Source organism: Miniopterus natalensis, chromosome 2 (genome assembly GCF_054644295.1).
Source record: "Miniopterus natalensis isolate mMinNat1 chromosome 2, mMinNat1.hap1, whole genome shotgun sequence".
NCBI lineage: Eukaryota > Metazoa > Chordata > Mammalia > Chiroptera > Miniopteridae > Miniopterus > Miniopterus natalensis.
Window position 1 is genome coordinate 70,684,141 of NC_142082.1, and position 20,251 is coordinate 70,704,391.

General features: G+C 42.2%; 1 protein-coding gene across 1 annotated transcript in view; it reads right to left on the minus strand.

Annotated features, from left to right (window-relative positions):
- The window catches only part of VWA8 (von Willebrand factor A domain containing 8), a 333,552-nt gene that overhangs the window by 25,114 nt on the left and 288,187 nt on the right, over nucleotides 1–20,251 (minus strand). Inside the window, exons 39-40 of the mRNA XM_087814315.1 lie at nucleotides 18,101–18,257; nucleotides 12,258–12,366 (exon numbers count right to left, since the gene is read on the minus strand). Of these exons, the coding sequence (XP_087670441.1) occupies nucleotides 12,258–12,366; nucleotides 18,101–18,257 (266 nt within the window). The remainder of the gene's footprint in view (nucleotides 1–12,257; nucleotides 12,367–18,100; nucleotides 18,258–20,251) is intronic.

The following is a 20,251-nucleotide window of genomic DNA, read 5'->3' on the forward strand; positions in this document are numbered from 1 at the left end:
TTATTCATAATTGCCAACACTTGGAAGCAACCAAGATGCCCTTCAGCAGGTGAATGGATACATAAACTGTGGTACATCCAGACAATGGAATACTACTAGTCAGTGCTAAAAAAGAAATGACCTATCAAGCCATGAAATGACATGGAGGAAACTTAAATGCATATTACTAAGTGAAAAAAGTCAATCTGAAAAAGCTACATACGGTAGGAGTCCAACTTCTGACATTCTGGGAAAGGACAAACTATGGAGACAGTGTAAAGGTCAGTGGTCGCCGGGGGCTCGGGGGAGGGATGAACAGGTGGAGCACAGAGGATTTCTGGGCAGTGAAATACTCTGTATGATATTATAATGATGAATACATTTCATTATACATTTGTCCAAATCCATAGACTGTCTAACACCAAGAGTGAACCACATGTAAACTATGGACTTTGGGTGATGATGAGTCCATTTAGACTCGTCCGTTGTAACAAATGCCCCGCTCTCCTGGGGATGCAGGTAATTCGGGAGGCTATATTTGTGTGGGGCGTAGGGCAGGAGAAATTCGCTCTACTTTCTGCTCAATTTTCCTGTGAATCTAAAACTGGTCTAAAAAATGAAGTCTGTTTTTTAAAAATCTAGTTATAAATATAAAACAACTCTATACTGTGCAGAATCTGTTTTTGTTCCAGGAATGCACTGATCAAGGCAAAGAGTGGATCATGGTAGAAAAAGTATCAGGTTAGGATTCAGCATATGAGAATTCTGGTCTGGGCTCACTTTGGGAAATTATTGGATTCTTTGGGTCTCAGTTGTCCCATCTTCAAAATAAGGGGGCACTGTCAGCGAATGTCTGTTTGAAGTGTAGCAGTCTACATTTAATTAGTAATGAAAATCACCTGTATTAAGAGAAGGATTTCCCAATTAGTTTTTACCCTTCGCCTCTTCCTACTTGTATCACAATGGCAAGCACAGTAATATTTTCTCAAATAACTGGGACTTGGCTCCAGTTTATAAGCTTCTAAAAATAAGCTGATTAAGGATGCTAAATAGTGACTTTGAAAAAATATGTCCTTTTCAGTAGTAAATCTATTCCTCAATAATAGAAATAGGTGAATTATTTGCTAAATGCAACAAATTATGGGGGAAATAATTTCTTAGAAAATAGTTCATTCCATGTTTACTTTGACATTAGTCTTAATGCAGTTTATTTTAAGCTAGTTTTTGAGAGACTTGGGTGGATAATTAGTTACAGGAAACTAGCTTTTGCTTTCCGTCATCATCTTTCTGTCCCAACATCCGCATTGAAAAGGAAGCACAAAACATCTAGGACCCAGCAGACATTTCCTTATCTGGGGTTTTGGGGATACTAAGCCTCCTAACCAGCTGTCTTGGATGCTCAGCAATTCATATTGTTCTCCAGATTGGGGTAGAGCCATATCTAAGAAATATTAAGAACAATTATACTAGAAACACTCATGATATTAGAAGTTTTGATAGAGTTCATTATTATTATTATTAATTCTTACTCAAGGATATGTTCACTGATTTGAGAGTGAGAAAGAAGGGGAGAGAGAGAGAAAGGGAGATAGAGAGAGAGAGAAACATGGATGTGAGAGAGATATTGACTGGTTGCCTCTGGCGTGGGCCTCCAATCGAGCCTGCAACTGAGGTATGTACGTGCCCTTGGCCAGAATCGAATCCTGGACCCTTCAGTTCGCGGGCCGACCCTCTAGCCACTGAGCCAAACCAGCCAGGGCCAACAAAGTTAACTTTCAAAGATAATTAATTATGAGGCAGCTCTTCAAGACGATAAAGGGAACGGATGTTAATTCCTTATGAGAGCTTTACAAAATCATGCCCTGCTGATATCCACTCCAGGTAAGTATGGAGACTAAGGGCACACAGCAGGGAATTACAGGCCATGTGTCTTGGGGATGGGCAGGGGAAAAGGTAGGAGAGGTGAAGAGCAGCAGAGTCATGACCAAGTGAAAGTCTGTGAAGCAACTAGCCCAACAGCACTGCAGAATTCTTCTTTGGTGTACCTGCTAATAATGAGTAAAAATGATAAAAGGGGGTTGTTTTTAAGGGACCTATTACTGCCTTTGGTAAGGAGGCTACAGAATTATAAAACACTTACTTTTCCCTTAGAATACTGTCTGCTGTCTCTGGATCCACCATCATGTAAGAACCTAGAGATTTTAGGTCTTAATTTTCTTATGCCGATGTTGCTTCTCTTGCTATATATGATTACCATCCCTTAAGGCATTCGTTAGCTAAAGACTCTGTTTCCATTGTGTATGCCAATAAAAGTACTTAGTGAAATCTGGGATGAGAGGAAGGAGGGAAGGGCCAAGCTTTTCCTAATAAATCTGCTACCCCCCTTTTTCTTGGTCAACTTTTTTGGTTTAAGTATGGCATACTTGTGAAAAAGTGCATACATCTTAAGTGCAGAGCTCAATGGACTTTAAACGTGAGCACACCCTGTGCCCGCCTGCACCTCACAGCCTGCCAGGGCCTCTTTTGGACTTTACTCTTGCCCTGCCACAGGTAAGGCCCTATTCTCACTTTTATCACCACGGATGAGGTCTGCCTGTTTTTGAACTTCATAAAGCTGGAATCATGTAGTCTTCTGTGTCTGGCTTCTTTGGCTCCCATGTTTCCCGTGAGTCGCCTATGTTGTCCTGAGTAGCAGCACTATTCTCTTTCACTGCTGTGGCAATATTTAGTCATATGACCTTGTCACAGTGTATTTATCTATTGTACACTGTGCTGAATCCCGCTTGGGGCTATCATGAACACGGCCACCAGGAGCGCTCCTGAACACGCCTCTTGGAGCCGTACGTGTGTGTTTCTGTTGGGTGGAAATCCTGGACACGATCAGCTTTAGGAGATACTGCTGAACAGTTTCCCAAAGTGTTTGTTCCAATTTACACTCCCATGAGCAGTGTACAAGGGTTTCATTTGCTTATCTCCTCACCATCACTTGATATTGGCAGCTGCTTCTTTTCAAAAAAATTTGTCATTCTGATTGGCATACAGTATATTCCCTTCCTTTGTACTTTTATTTATGGATAAATGAATTACTTTTGGTTCTGCTTGTCACTGAGATTTTTAGGAACAAGAACCAGTTTTTGTTTTCGAGAAGTGAAAATATGTACTAGCCTTTTGATCCAGAATTATTGGGCACAAGGACATTTTTATAATAGTAGCACCATTTGTTAGTTTTCACACCTAGGCCACTGGCAAACCCTCTCAACTTACAACAGTGCCTGACCATCTCTTCCTAGCTCTATGCCTCTCCCTAGCCCAGCCGTCCTTTCCTCTCACCTGGACCACTGCAATAGCTGCCTACCAGGCCCCCCTGCTTCAACCCTAGGCCCCTGACATTCCCCTTTCCACACAGTAATCAGAGGAATCTTTATAAAAACATGTCATATGTGCAAGAAATACATTAAAAATACCAGCATGATTGTTTTTAAGAAGTTGATTGAACTATTATTTCTGTAATTATTTTCAGGAATGAAACAGTATCTGTCTCTTTCGTTTGTAACGTAAATTATCATGCATTTGCTTCCTTCTGTTTCTCTTCTATATCAACTTGATTTCTGTTTAATTTTTGAGATAACATGATGATTTAGGCCCTGTTTTTTAATTATTAAATTCATATGTTTTATATTGAGTATTTTTAAAAAGCAATGTTCTTGATATTTGAGTTTTCTTTCAGCCCTGGCTGGGTAGCTCATTTGGTAGGGCCTTGTCCCTATACGCCAAGGTTGTAGTTCCATCCCCGGCCAGGGCACATGCAAGAAGCAACCAGTGGCTTGGCCAGTGTGGCTCAGTGGTTGAGCATTGACCTATGATCTGGGAGACTGAGGCTTGATTCCCGGTCAGAGCACATGCCCGGCTCAATACCCAGTAGGGGGCATGCAGGAGGCAGCCAATCAATGACCCTCTCTCATCATTGATGTTTCTCTCTCCCTCTCCCTTTCTCTCTCTGAAATCAATAAAAATATATTTTAAAAAAAGAAGCAACCAATGAATGCATAAATAAGCGGAACAACAAATCAATGTTTCTCTCTCTCCCTCCCTCTCACCTTTCCTCTCTCTAAAAGCAAAAAACCCCACAAACATATTTATCACAGTTATTTAGGCCTGATTCTATTTTGTGTTAAACTGTTTTCAATGCTCATTGCTAATCCTTTTATAACACAAGCTTCCCATTCTTAAGGAATTTTGATTCCTCTCTTAATTGACTGGAATATTTATACATATGTGCATATATATGTATGTGTGTGCACATGTGTGTATATATATTTAGTTCAAAGTTATTTTCAGGAGTACTTAAGTGACATACATTTTAAGTCTCCGAATATGTGAAAGGGTCTTTCTGTCGCCTTTGTATTTTGGCTGAGTGCAGAATTCTTGGGTCGAAACTCCTCCCCCCACCCCTGCCCTTCAATCCTGCAGACGCTGTTTCACTGTCCTCTGGCATTCAATGTTTCAGGGACAACTAACAAAAGTAATTTTTCTTTCTGTGATATTAGCTTGTTTTCTTGTCTGAGTGTTTGCTTTTAGAGTATCTGCTTTGTTTTTGAAATGTTAAAATTCCAGGAAGTTGTGGTGAGGAGCCTATCTCTTTTTATTCATTTTGCCTGGTACTCAGTGAAGTTCTTTGACCCATAGACTCAGGCCTGTCTTCAGCCCAGTACAGTTTTCTTAGGATTCTCATTGTTGTTTGTCCTTTTTGGTGGTCTCTTTGGGAATACTATTGGTTCATTCAGCTTATATTTACTGAGCACTTACCATGTGCCAAGTACTGTTCTACTTATCGGGGTGGCTCATGGCTCTGTATGTTAGCTCTCTCGTCTGTTTTTATCGATCAGCTTTTTTATGGTTTTTATCTATTTCCTCCACAACCTGGAACAACGATTCAAGTTTTCCATTCATGTTAGTACTTAGATTTAATTGATCTGTTCTTTCTACTTTTAATGTAGACTTCAATTTGGGCAATGCATTTTTAGATTTCTTGTAACCTTTCCTTATTGCATTCATCTCCTTTATTATTTCTGCTGCCTGCTTAGCCAGATCCTTTTAAATCCATGTCTTATTTCACATACTTTAAGATTCTTTGAATTTTGAGAACCCAAAGCAGATGTTTTCTAAAAATCTGATGTTTTCTGAAGAAAATAATCTAGCCCAGCAGCAGCTTCTACCTCTCCACCTCGAATGCTTCTTAGTCCGTCTCACTGCAGAATAATTTCATAGATCCCATTTTATTTCATTTTCTGGTGTCTTTGAATGATGAGATGGCTGCACAAAACTGTTCAGGAACAGATTAGACACATTTTTCTTGGTTGCATTTACTCTGCACTCTGTTAGAAGTGTCCTTGAAGATTTTGAACTGGTGTTAGCATTTGAACTAAATCTATACCACTAGCCCAAGCCTCGGCGGGGAAGGAGTTGGAACCGCGGACCAGCACAGCGTGAGAACTCATCTCCACAGTGTTCCTTACTTTGTGTGGAAAAGTCATTGCAGTGGGGTCATTTGGCATTTCCTTGATCTAGTCTTCCAGCCAAGTATAAGTTGACGCTGTCTGGCCCCTTTCCCAGTGTTGTTCCCCTTCCAGCTTTCTGCTTGTCGTAGCCACTGCATAAAACCTAGACCTCCCCACCCCTGCTTCCCAAGGCTCCTGCTTTCAAATGCTGCTGCTTGGCGGTGACAACTCAGAGGTGGAGTGGCCTGCTTCTCATCAGCTCCAGGCCTTCCTTCGATTCTCTGCTTTCCAAGTCAGGGATGTGGATGTGATCCGTTGGTCTCATGCACTTACTCGCTAGCAATGCTGTTTCTTAGGAAGGTTTTCGAGCTGTCTTTGGTGCTATCATTCTTAGGAGGCTCATCATGCTATATTTAGCAAAAGTTCTTCAATGCTTCTTGCATGTCACTGGCACCCTTCCTCAAGTTCTTCCATCATATGGGTTTTTCACTGTTTACAGTTTTTACTGTCTTAATCATTCTGATGGTCATTAGGCGAAGACTGAGTTAGACGCCTGTGCTCAAGCAGCCTGGAAGTCAGGACTGTATTTCTAGTCTGTGCTCAGCTGAAGCTCTCTTCGCACGGCCACGATGCCCTGTGCCGAGTGATTGGTGCCAAGGAGGAGTCATGGGCATTTCACCACTTTCCCCTGAGAGGCAGGTGTTCCTGGATGTGGCTGACTCCACCTTCCCTCTCTTTGCTCTCCACTCTTGCCTTAGTCAATGTATCTCTCTTGGCTTTGGCTGTTCCTTTATACAGACGACCATAAAAATACTGTACAGACAGAGGCAGCCCTATTTGGTCCTAACCTTGCTCCTGAACTACAGATTCACATCTTAAATTCTTCAAATATCATGCTTGGCATTTTTGCACAGGTATTCCAGTTGTGAGAAAACAGCATCAAAACCAAACAGTTGTGCCCGGCTTGTGTGGCTCAGTGGTTGAACATCGCCCTATGAACCAAGCGGTCACCGTTGGATTCCCAGTCAGGGCACAAGCCCAGGGTTTCAGGCTTGATACTGTCGGGGGCTTGCAGGAGGCAGCTGATCAATGACTCTCTCATCACTGATGTTTCTCTCTCTCTCTCCCTCTCTGAAATCAATAAAAACATATTTAAAAAACAAAGAAAAAAACCAAAACAGTTGCTTTCTGCACAGTTTCTCCTCTTCCTGTGTTTCCTAGTTCTGTTTAGAGCTTAAAACCTCACCATCCCCCTCACCCCACATTCAGTCAGTTACAGTCTTCCTGTCCTACCTCCAAACTGTCCCATCCTTTCCATTTATATTTCAATTACCTGGATCTGGGTTCCTATCACTCTCATCTGAATAACTGAAGCAGTTTTAGGATTTCATTTCCCCAGCTTCCACATCTTTCTTCTCTGATACTTTCTCCCTCCAGGGATATAAAGCTTCCTAAAGAAGATAAACCCACACCATTCCCTTTCTCAATCACTTCACGCTCCTCGCTGATTACAGGATCCAGTCACCATGATGCTTGAGGCATTCGGGACTGACCTTCTCTCTAGTTTTCTCTCCCATTACCCACTACATCCCCAAGCCCATCCCCAAACTCTAGTCTCTTGGACAGTTTGCCATTCTCCAAACGGCCTTACATATAAGTCCTAGTCCTCTGCTTATAGGTTTCTTCTATCTAAGCCAGAGCTATACAAACTGCCTTTGGTGTATGAACACTTGTTACCAGTCCAAGATTAAATAAGTAACAGAAATTGACAGTAAGCATCTAGAAACTTGTACGGCAATTTGACAAAGTAATTTTATGTTTGTTGAATCTGATAATGAATAATATGGGCTTGTAGTTTGTATGTTATTTCTATATCATTTTTTTCAGTAATTCACTTCTATTTTTATTTTATAAAAGTTCATAATCAACTGAAAAAAAACCTGGCTACCTCTCCACAGAAGGTTCGAGAAGCTCTGGTAAAGACCATCCTTCCACCCCCATCCTTAGAGTTATCAACTGAAACCATGCTCATCTTCCTGGTCGAGTTCAAATGACACTTCCTTTGTGAGTTTCTCCCTAACTGTCCAGCTTAGAAATCGCTTGTACATTTGTCTACATAACCAATAAGCCTAGCACTTTGTTTAGAACCTGTCTATGGTACTTACAATACTGTGTCTTCTATTAGATACACACGTGTCTTCTTCCCTGGGTTCATTGTCAAAGGCAAGAACCCTTGGGTCAAGTATTCAATAAATGTCTATAAGATGAGACACACTTATTGCAGACTAAATAAAAGAAATGGGGAAATGCTTCCCATTCTTTACATATTAGCAAAGTGAGTACTCAGAATAGGGTCGAAGCTCCTTGTCTGGCACCCACACTGGGTGGAATCCTGCTCACACTTGAGACCACAGTGTCATGCCCTTGTCTATGCTGTGCCCACTATTGGGACACTGGTTCCACCCTCTCTGTCTGGTTAATACTCGTGTGCCCTTCAAGGCTCAGCTCATGTATCTTTTCCTTCACAATCTATCCTAGCTTCCCTTTCCTCTGGTCTTGCACTGCATTCTGTGCATCCCTCTACCTGGACACCTACCACATGAAACTGAGATGATCTGTCCAGGTGCCCATCTTCCTCACCCCTTCAGACTACAATCTTCTTGAGGACAGGGACAATATCTTACTAATCTTTGTGGCCTCAGGCCCATGCACAGTGTGTGTCACATGTCAGTGTTCAAAAACACCTTTTATCTGAACACAAGCTCATTTTGAAGCAATAAAGGAAAAGTAAGAAACATAATTGTTGGTTCTTGGAGCTATCATGCTAGCCAAAGCTATCAGAGAAAGGCTAATTTAATTTAGCCTGAGAATGAAATTACTGATTGTAGATCAGAAAAACAATGGAGAGACGATATAATTAAAATCAGTAGCTTTTTCTAGGAATGGATATTTTATTTTGTTAAGGAATGCTGGAATTAGAGATTCAGATTCTGAATCAAGTATAAGAAGTTATTATAGACTCTATTATACTAATGAGAAAATTCTTGCTGCTGATCCTAAAAGGTCCAATAACCAAGCCTCTGATATTCCATAGAGAATCCAGTCAAGAAGCAAAGGAAAGCCACTGGTGAGAGCTTTCTGAAGTGAGAAGAATAACCTGCTGCAGCAGAGCACGTGCTGAGGCAGACAGTCACAAGGGGGGCAACATTTCCTGTTCCTCAAACCTCAGCCCGGCCCCCGGGTCAATGCGTGGGCCTGAAGCTGTGCTTTGCAAAGTCATCTCGATGATTTGCTAGTTCCTGGCCAGACTGTACTGGTCACCAAGGAAACACCCATGGTTACTTGGGATTACACCGCCACCCAAACAGCTGGAAGTTATTAGTCAATCAGAGACACACAGGACTGGCAGAAGATGTCAAAAATGGGACCAAGTCCAAACCTTCTCATCTGGTTACAATCTAAAGATTCATATTCCAGATGGGGCCCTGTCTGCCCTGACCAGTAGCTGTGTTTTTAGCAAGCGCTCTCTCTCTAAATTGAGGACTGGATGGCCTACCTGAGAATAACAGCTTTGTGGGTTAAAAATAAAAACACTTGAAAATGCTGTGTTGGCATTTTGATAATGATGCAAAATGTCTTATGAGTGTACATAAGAATTATACTTTTTACAGAACTGCGGAGCTGGAGGGAGATACCAGAGACCCAGCAGATGAAAGGGACCCGAGCTTTGGGCTCGGACACTTCATCCACAGCCACACCTTTCTAATCTTCAATTCCCTCATTATAAAGCGGGGAACAAAGTATCCATATTTCATAAGATTCTGAGAATTGAGATAACTATATGTTTCAGCTTCCTTGTCTATCAAATGTAGAAAATAACCCTTACTGGTTATTGTAAGGATAACTAGCACAGTGAATGTAAAGTACCTGACTGGGCAGCTGGCCTGTGGTCTAGGCACTAGCGAGTACAGTGAAGATCATGACGATGCCAACTCTGTAGAGAGCGCTACACGCTAGGTGCTGCCTGAAATGGTTTCCATGGATCTTCTGAGTCCATCGTCCTAACTGCCCTGTTCTTCACTGTTCCCATATTACAGAACCCAGGCTGTTCAGCTCCAGAGCTGGCACTATTAGCCACAGGGCGATGATGATGACGATGATGGAGAGCTTGATGCTGATACGTGACGCCTGGCACATAGTTAACTGCTCAACAAAGGCTTGGTATTGTTAAAACGCTGGTTTATTTCTAAAGGCTTCTAGGGATGGAAGTTCCACATCCATTTTAGGTCCCCTTTCAATAGTAAAATAACTTTTATTCCCTTTCTTATATCTGAAAACTCTTTCTTGTTATTTTTAAAGCCTATTTTTTCTTTTTCAGATTTCTAGGAAAGAAGGGAATATAAACCTTCCTGAAATACTTACTCTATTTAAAAATATTCAGGAAGTTATTTACCCCAGTCCCTTTACATGTTTTTATTGGTGCTGATTTCTTGTTTGCCATCTATTTAATCTTTTTGGTTGCTTTTCCTTGAGTCAGTCCCAGTTTTCTTTCATCTCTCTGTTTGAAAGCTGAAAGCAGAACTGGCACTGTTTTCTGACACTGGTCTTGTCCCTGTGTGTTTAGTGGAAGAGTCCTTCCTGCTGCTAACTCTCCCTCTAGTGTAGGAAGTCACAGTGGTAGGTCTGACTTTTCTCCCTGTGGCTGATCTTGTAAATGTAATCATTTATTTAAAAGGGTTGATCTAAGGATTAAATGTGATGATGCTTGTAAAAGTAACTATAGCATGGTGCCCAATAAATGCCAATCAAGACATTTACTGCCCTAGCTGGTTTGGCTCAGTGGTTAGAGCATCAGCCTTCGGACTGATGGGGCCAGGGTGTGTGTAGGAGGCAACTGATCGATGTCTCTCTCACACTGATCTCTTTCTCTCTCTCGTCCTTCCACTCTCTCTGAAAAAGCAATGGAAAAAATATCCTCAGGTGAGAAGTAAAAGAAAAAAAAAAGACTTTTACTAATACCAGATAAGGATTCTGATTTCCTCCATTAGAAATGTATTCTTGTGTCCCTTTCTAATACTGTGAATCCTCTAATGGCCATTTGTCCACAGGGTAAAACCCAATGTTATTTGCCTGTTCTCACAGCATCCAGAGCTCTTCACGATTTGGCCCCTACGACTCCGCCAGCCTTCTCCCCTGCCGTCGCCTCCCACCACACACGTCTCCTTGGTCACCCCGAACACCCTGCTCTCGTACACACTGTGTCCTATGTCTGGAATTTCCTGACTCCTCAAGCACCTGGGAAATTCCTCAGCATCTTTCAAGAGCAAACTGAAGCACAGCATTCTCCACAAGGCTTCATCATTCACCCCGCGGCATGTGTGTGTGCTCCACGGACTCAGGGAGCTATCTGCTTGCGTGTCTCCCATAAGTTCCTTCTCTGAGGACAGGGCTTACATTTCATTTTCCTGTCCCTAATGCCTGGTGTGCACGAAGAACTTAAGAAGTGAATGAGTGACTGAATCACATTCATTCTTCAGTCAGAAGAAGCACCATCTCCCATTACCCTCATCTGCCGTGAACCACTCGCTGTGGTTTCACCCACTGTCTTGCCCTGGAGCTCAGAGCCCACCTAGCAGATGCCCTCAGTGGCCAGAGCAATAAGCACTTGTTAAGTGTGTGCCTATAGGAGAAAATCCAGCCATTCAATTGTATACATAGTTTGTGTTGTTCACACAGTTTAAACAAAATCTTATGCTATTTTATCCTAAATAACTGTATGTGGATTTTTAAAACGAGCAAGTAACTTAATTCTTATAGTACCCAGGTTTTGAAATTAGGAATTTAGTTAATCATTATAAAGATCTTTCCTCTTGGAAATGATAGAACTTTTCCTAATCTCCTGATGCAGTTTAGATCTTTTAAAAAATGAGGCTTTACCAGAGTTTTGGGTTAAGATGCTGGATTAAAACTGCATCACAGAATTTCTTACCCTCAGTACTTAGCAAATAATACCCTCCCCAAAGGAACAATTACAAACAAGCACCCAAGAGGAAAAAGGTATAACTGAAGGTAATCGACGTCAAACATTTCATGGAAAGGACACAGAGGGTTCCAGAGTAGAGTGGAGACACATGTCATGGCCTGGCTCCTAACCCTGATTTTAGAGAATACTTAGCCCTTCCTTAGTTATCTGCTAATTGGTCAGCCACCATTCCAAATGTGAAATCTCCAAATAACAAGTCTTTGCTTAGGACATATTGAAACATCTTAATCGATATTTTCAGGGGCGATAGCAATATTAAGTAGTTCTGGGGCAACTAGTCTGCAAACTTCAAAAAGGTAGGCAATACAGGGTCTAGGGGAGGGCAGGCGGGGAAGCCAGGAGGCACAGAGAAGGGTAGCCCTGGGTGATCCAAATGCTCCTGTCTCTCCAGTCAATGACAGTGAAATGATTTCTAGGAAGACAGTTCTATTTATGAATTTCTAGAAGAGGTGAGATGCTCACAGATCTTATATGTGGGGAATCAGGATGTATGATGCCTTCTGGGGTTGCTGGTCAAATTACTGCTTCCTGGACAGAGGGAGAGGTGAAGTCAAATCTCCCTCCTTGGAGAACTCAACTAAGAAAGCCATGGAGTGACCCACAGCTTTATGCAAATATTTTGGCATTAATATTTTCCTGATCGGTTTATTAGGGTCCAGATAACTTTCTCCAATAGTTTTGGGATCAATTCAGCCTTAGGCCCAGACTATTTTCTTGGCCCATAACTGGGGGCTTACCTGTAAATTATCCAGGATGATTCGGAGGGCGTGCACCTGCCTTCGGACAGCACCTGAAAACCTTTCATACGTTGCAGCATCGTACTCACTCATTTGGATCTCCTTCAGCCTGAAACCAAAGGGGGCAAAGAAGGCAACAGCTGAAAACATGTACTTGGGCCTTTAGTCCCAGGCCTCTACTGAGAGAGCCGCAGCAAACTTCTTGGTCACCCAGGTTGCCTTTGAGGAGAAAAGCAAGTGGCGATGTCTTAGCTAGGAGCTTCAGAGGAGGGGAGTGTCCAGTGGCATGCTAGTAAGTGGTTAACAGGTTGCCCTCCAACACAAAAAAGTCCTGATTTGTAGTATTTGTTCATTTCTGTGGTGTAAATGCCACGATGGATTTCAAGCTGCTAACGATGAGTTCACAAACATTGAGTTAGAAAGAACTGTGCACAACTGGCTGTCACACCGTTGCTATATCCCAAAGATGTGCCTCAATGCTGGCAGCTGGTCAGTCCATGTGGAGGCTCCTAGTTGCTTTTTCAGACCAAGGATGTATACTTGATTGACTAAAATAGTAGTTCAGGCCCAAAGAATGCAATTTAATGGTTGCTATGGAAAACATAAGAGTTTTCTCAAACTGCTGACTATACTTTTAATAGGATAATAGTATTTTAATACCGTGGCTCCGAAATTTCTTCCTCCCAGTACAGTGCTCCTTTTTACCATTTTTCACCATTTGCTTCTGCTGTGGCCCTGCCATGCACTTGGGGTTCCCTGAACACATTACATGCCTGTGCCTGGAGCTCCCACACAGACTTCTCTCCCGCACCAGTGCCCTTTCCCCACCTCCCTGCCTACTAACTCCCACATACTCTTCAAGACTTGAATCGATGATCACCTCCTCTAGGAAGCCTGTTCTGATTTCCCAGGTCTGTCCTCTGTTATTACTTCACACTTATCTCTATCAGAGCACTTACTACCTGTCCTGCCTCTCCACCCAGCATCTATGTTCCTTTTGGTAATGGCTGGGTCTTTCTCATCTTTCTACGTACAGAGCCTAGTATAGTACCTAGCATATGATAGGTATGCTTATTTATTTCAATTCAAAATAAATTGAAATGAATGGCCAAAATATAGATAAGACTCCGAATCATTAAAAACGCAGCATCTTAAACTAATCACACATAGAAAACTCATACACTGAGTGAACCTCTCTTGGGTTTTACAGGGTCATATTCATTATACACTAATTTGATTACATATTTCTATAAATGTAGAGGGTGCTGATACTAGGACACAACCCCGTCCTCTAAAATGCTGCATGTGTATGTGTGTGTGCACGCGTGCAAAGTTAGGGCTATGGGTCCCAGGTGTATAGCTGAAGTTCTTATATAAAGTATATTTTTATCACCTCACGCTGCAGTGAGAATGGTCTCAATTCCTTCCTGTCAGGCCGAGCACTGGGAAAATCCATCCATCACAGGACAGAGCACTTAACCGGAATCACACAGTGTCAGGCCTAGACTACCACAGGGAAGATTTGCAATCCATGCCCTGTCACCCAGCTGGGTTAGTCATTGCCAACTCAGGTTTCAAGACCCAGCTCAAAAGCCACATCCTAGGGAGTCTTGCTTGACTTCTCCAGTGAAGTGATCCTGCCCTTTCACTGTCTCCTACTATAGAACTTATACATTGTATTGCTTTCAGTAGCTATGTTTGTTTCCAACTATCATAGTGTTTCCAAACTTTATTTTCTACAATAATATGCTTTAATGCATTGAGATATATTATACACAAATGCATGTGTGTATGTGTTTTTGACTGAACCAAAACTTTAATGAAAAATATGCTTACTACATGTGATACACTCTGATGCTCTCTTCTGTTCCCTTGGGAAAAGAAATATGTCTTATTTTTTCTCTGGACCTGCAGTACCTAGCACAGTGCCTGGCACACAGTAGCACTCAACAAATGCAGTTACATAACACTTTGAAAACATTGACTATCAAAAGATAAATACCTGAAAGTTAAATACTATCTGAATGGTTGTTTCCTGAGGTGACATGCCAAGGTGCCCTTCTAAATTTACTCTCTGTTCGGAAGAATAAAAATGAGTATGTGTATAGGACATGACCTCCTGACAATACTTCTTTAGTTTTGGTAACCTCTTAAAGCTCTCTATAAATTTTCATTAGATTAAGTTACGTCTCAAGTATCAAGGCTGACAGAAGCTGGGCACAATGAATATGACAGGATATGCTACCTACGCCTTCCTGCCTAAGAGGCCAATATGCTCTTTCCCAAAGAAGAAAGATCAGTACTTTTCCAAAGAAGGTGAGGAGCCAGGCAGTTGGTAAGTCACCTTGAGCAGAATGTCTTTGTAGAGAGATCAGAATTAGCTCCATTTATAGAGTTACCTTTGGCAAATCATTCTGCACCCAAACACACCACATGCTGTTTTAGTTATGAAGAAATCTGGAAATCATATTCCAGGTTGTGCCCGCTTCCAGAAAGATCACCTACAAGGTGTTCAAAAGTGGTAACAAATTCTGAAAGATGAAGACCGAAGCAGGGGATGGGGAGAGGAAATAGGTAATTTTAGCCTCCGGATCAGACAAGCTTCCCAGTGCTAATACTCTCAAGCCCACTTGCCGAAAATGTAAACTAGCCGAAAATGTGTCTTTCTGCTGCTTTCACCCTCATCAGAACTGCAGGGCACAGCTGCTTCACATCCTAGTAATCTATGTGGACTAGCTGCACTCTGTTGGCACAGCATGCTCTTAAAGGGTATATTTATTGTTATGTAAGAGTCTGGGAATTTAAGTTTTCATTTTACTTTTTCGTGTAGGTCAGCCTTAAATACTATAATTTTGGATCAATTATGAGGAAAACAAACATAAGCTGAGATCCACTGTGTAAGGCTGATTAATTTTGCAAATGGTAGCTGGTACAGTTTCCACAGCTGGTGCCCACCTTCAATGCTTTTCTAAGTGTGTGAGGTGCCTCACCGTCTGTTTCATTCATGCTTTGTCGGTTTAATGTTTCTGTTCTGCCTCGTGCATGTCGTACGCTTCTCTACCTCTGTTCCTCTTCCTGAGTTAATCCATTTTGATATACAGGAACCGGTATCTAGATGAAATTCAGATGCAAATGAGCGCTCCCAAATGCTGTGTGGACGATGTCAGCGGTGTTAGGCTCTTCAAGGCGATGTGATGGCCCCTAGGCTGATGGGCAGGCCTGGCTGTCAGGCTGGTCGCAGCCAGACTGAGTTAAGTGTTAAAGGGTCACACCACTACCTGAGCAGCAGGTTCTGGGCATAGGTCTGAGGATACATTATAGAGCAAAGCACTCTGCCCTCAAGGAGCTTACGGTCAATGGAGAAGCACACAACTACTCACACCACTAATGATCTGCCGGGAAAGAGTGGTAAGGACTGTGGGGAAAGAGATAAAAGCACAAACAGGACTGGGCTTCATCCTGCATACATGCCCACAGCTGTAAAATAGCTTTAAAATGAACTATTTAATAACCGCGGAAGAATTATTACTTTTTAAAGACATAATAATAGTATTGTGTGTGTGCATTTTTTTTTTTTTTTTAAAGTTCAGAGGTATACTGTTAAATATTCATGATGAAAAGATAGGACATGCTATATTAGCTTCAAAACAATCCAGGGGTGGGGACTGAGAGTAAAGCCAGATTTTTCTTCTTGAAGTTGGTCCATAGGATTCATTATACAGGTTTACAGTGGTTTGTATGGAAAAATCATACAATAATTAGTAAATAATAATACAGGAATAAACTGTGCTTCGTGTACTCACAACTGTAAACCTACTTTTGCCCCAACCTGTATGTTTCTCTCTACTTTGGTTTATGTTTGAAAACTTTCATAATGAAAAGTTAAAGAATGATCTTTAGTAGTTCTAACGTGAATACTCATCAAATGGGAGAACATACTATGTGAAAGCAGAAAGCAGCCTTCTTTTCTCTGAATTTTCCTACACCCTGTCTTTCCCGGGGTCTCCCAGTGTTTATTTCTTCCTCTCCGCGTCGGCCCTCGCCCAGCCCTCCGTCTCTCCAGCACTCCATGGTGTTCTCTTTCCCTCGGGCTTCAGGTCTCTGCAGCACTGGGTAGAGGTGGATGGTTTTCTCACTTACTCTCCCATTTTCCCTCTTTCCTCTCTTACATCCACTAAATTTAGTTGCGTTGTGATCACAGATGGTCGAGGGCCACCGCCTGCCCGTGGGGCCACGGTCCTAACAGAACCAGGTTCCTTCACCCCATTATGGGAACTGGAGCCGGGGCTGAGTGCTTGTGCCCAAGCACTACTAAAAGGCCTTTCTGCCTCCCCATGAACTACTCGTGTGCCAGAGCATCTATCCATTTGTCCACTTATTCAAAAATTGAGATGGATCTTTACTGTGAGGTCTGAGTGTGGCAACGGTAGAAACTCATTCGCTGGGGAGGGGCGAATGACGCATATCCAGTTGTTCGGTTCTTTTCCTAAATGGGTATTGTTTATATGACATGTAGAACAATATTTTAATTCTAACAAGACCTTTCATTATAGTATCCCCGCCCCCCCTTTTTTGAGAAGTTTAAACTGCTTGCATTCCTAACATAGTTATCTGTCCTCACAGCCTCTCTGAAGCAGGGAGAGGGAAGTCACCTATCTCCGGAAGAGCAAATTCAGGCAGTAAGGACAGATAATTGTTCAAGGCCACCAGGGACACCAGCAGGGCTGAGAGGAACACTTTGCCTTATCTACCTGCTGAGTACACCACAGTCCTAAGGCTTGCAGGCTTTCCTGAGGAACCTGCGTGTTTATCCCCATTGTTCTGTTCTGTTTACTTGCAGGATGTGTAAGCGCAGCATGTGACGTAATACCAGATGTTCATGTGGGAGGAATTTCATAAATCGCATACACTTGAGCATGCCTTTTTTTGAATTGTACCTAGCTCCTTTCACTGGGTGCAACAACATAAATCTGTCTCCCCAACCACTACCGAGTCCCTCAATCCTAAAGGAGACACTGCTGCTCCCCTGGGCTTTCTCACTTTTAGCTGAAGAGCATGTGTGGGTGTCTATGAACAGCTTCATGTGGCTTCATCTCATTTTTTTAAGATGGTTCTGATCAAAGTGGCCCAGAATGGTTCTGGATCGTTTGAAAGCCACAGGCTCTTCAGCCCTGATTTCACGGCCTCCACCCACTGACAGGGCCTCTCTGTTCAACCTCAGCCCCCCCCCCAGCTGGTGCCTTTCATCTGGAGAGGATACCATGCTCATCCCGCCCGGCTGCCTCTGCTTGTTTGGTTTTCCTTCCTGGAATGTCCTGATCCTGGCTGAGCCCACTGACCTCGTGCTTCTCTGCACTGACACAGGGCAGAGTCTCTGAACTACACGGCTTCAGCACTTAACAGGAGTGAGTCTGAGTGTGAGCGAGTGTGAGTGCGGGTGTATGTGTGTACTCGTCTCCACACAAATTCACGACTCCTGAGGGCAGGAGGGACCATCACCTACAGTCATCTCAACTCCCTGTGTGGCCTAGAACAGATGTGGATGGAGTAATTTGAACTTTAATTCCCTTAAGAGAAATACCTTTGGTTTTACTTCCTAATGTGCTCAATTCTATCTTCTACAGACACATGTAATCAATATATTTAGAAGAGCCTGAGTAGAAAGAATGGGGAGTTATGCTCACTTGGCTGCATCCATTAGGGAGGGGGAGGCTCGTGGATTTGTTTTTTGGTCCAAGTCACTGCAGGAGACAGAGAACCTCACAAATCTGGGTAGACTCAGGGTCCACTATGACATTTCACCATAGTGCCAGCACTGCTCTGGAGGTAGCGGGACCACTCACCTCTGCCGAAATGCTTTCTGGCCCATCTCTCTTGCAGCCCTCTTCACCTCCTCAGGAACCGCATCTTTCTCAGCCTCAGAAACCTGGTACACTGTGTGGCCTGCATCCAGCCGGTAAGGACCTCCTTTGCCACCCAGACCTGCAGTGTCTCTTCCCCCTGGGAGGAAGTCACAGAAGCCCAGGTTGTTACTCTGATCCAGGCCACAAATCAGGTCATGATTCAAGATAGTTTCATGAAACATATTGATTGTACTTATCTAATAATTAAATATTCAAATGACATTCTTATGGAAACCAAGGGTATCCCCCTGTTCAGGATGCTTTTCCTTTTCTCCATCCAGCCAGACCTTAACCACATTTCAAGGCTCAGTGCAAATTCCAGGACATGTCATCTTCTGACTCTGCCTCCCAAGGATCAGTGCTCCTGTGCACTGTTGTTAACCTTAGAGTTCATTTTTCTTTTTTCACCAACTATATGATAGGTGGTCATATTTTATATATCTTTGTACCTCTGCACCTACAAGAGTGCCTTGAACATCAAAAATTCTTACTATATATTTGTTAATTAAATGAACAACACTTCTCTTCCCTCATGGCACCTTAGTTTTTCTGAAAATAAGAAAGGGACAGCTAGGCGATAGATACCATTTCATCTGTTTTGCAAATGATAAAACTGATGCAAAGAGAGGTTAAGTGACCTGCTTACAACCTCACATCAGTGGCTTAGCCAAGATTAGAATCTAATCATTATACCAATTTTGAGTTCTAGCCTAGAATAATATGCACCAGATAAACACTGCCAGCTTCAGTACAGTTTCCAATATGAACCTGAGTTTACATGCTTATAAGTGAGCATTATGTAATATTGTACAAACTGTGTATGATGTAAATATAAATTAAATGCCTAGAAGACTAGGTAGGTAATATTATAAGAAGTTGTAAGAACTTGGCTAACTAGAGAGGACTTGTTTTAAATACATTCAAATTAAAATGATTTTAAAACATAACCTAAAGAACATATGATTATATGTTGACCAAGATTTGGCCTCTGTGCTACCAGCTTATTATCCCAGCTTTATAATGATTAAAACACTAGTAATCTGTTTCTTTTGTTTATTCATGTATAACTTGGTAACTTAGATGAGAATCCAATATTAAGGGGCAGCATAATATAATATACTGTAGTGTTCTAGTATGTTGTATTGTACAGTTAAGCCGGACTGCCTGAGTTTGAATCCTAGTTCCAATGCACTAGTGATGTGTCCTTGAGGACACTCCTTAACTTCTCTGTGTCTCAGTCTTCTCATCTGTTTAATGGTGTTACCGATATCATTTACTTCATGGGACTGTCATGAGGCTAAAATGCTTACAACAGTATTTGACACAAAGTAAGAGCTATATAAGTGACTGATCTTACTATTATCATTTAGGCAACTTCCAGTCACATAAATGAGGTCATTTCTAAGTTTCATAAAGTGAAAAATTGGAAAGCTTTTAGGCTTTGGTTAAATTATGTCACATTTTCACTTTCTCCATTGGAGCCTTCATTGGTGTAATAAGTCAAAAGCAAGAACTCAGCATGTATTGCTTTCCTTATCAAAGTCCAGGGAGGTCATTTCCTTCTGGGAAATACCATGAGAAAAGCCTATTAATTATAGTTTTAACCTTTGGTTCAAGCACATTATTTCATTCTTATTTAGATATTGGTGGTGGAAAATTCCTTCTTGGACATGTGCAATTCCTGGCTCTCATGCATGGATAGCCTATAGGCAGAGAGGACCACTTACTGGAAAGTGACAATGAGCTACCAAGGAGGAAAAGGTGTCTGTGTGAGCTGACTCCTTTCATACAGAAGGTTCTCCCTAGGAATGTGTGGATCATGAATCAGAGCTTAACACTTCCTAGACACTGAGATGACATCATTTTGGAGGAAAGAGCCCACAACTGTTTGGAGGCTGGCGTGAGTGATGGTCAGCCTGAGCCACGGGGTCCCTCCAGAAAGTCATCCCAGTGGAGAGGGTATGAGGAGAGAGTTCTTCATAGCCTCCACTTCCGAGAACCTTTAACTTGTACTAATTAAATAAAAACACTTGCTGGCGGTTCTAGACTTGAAGGAATAGTCTTGAAACTAACAGAGAATGTGCTAAGTCA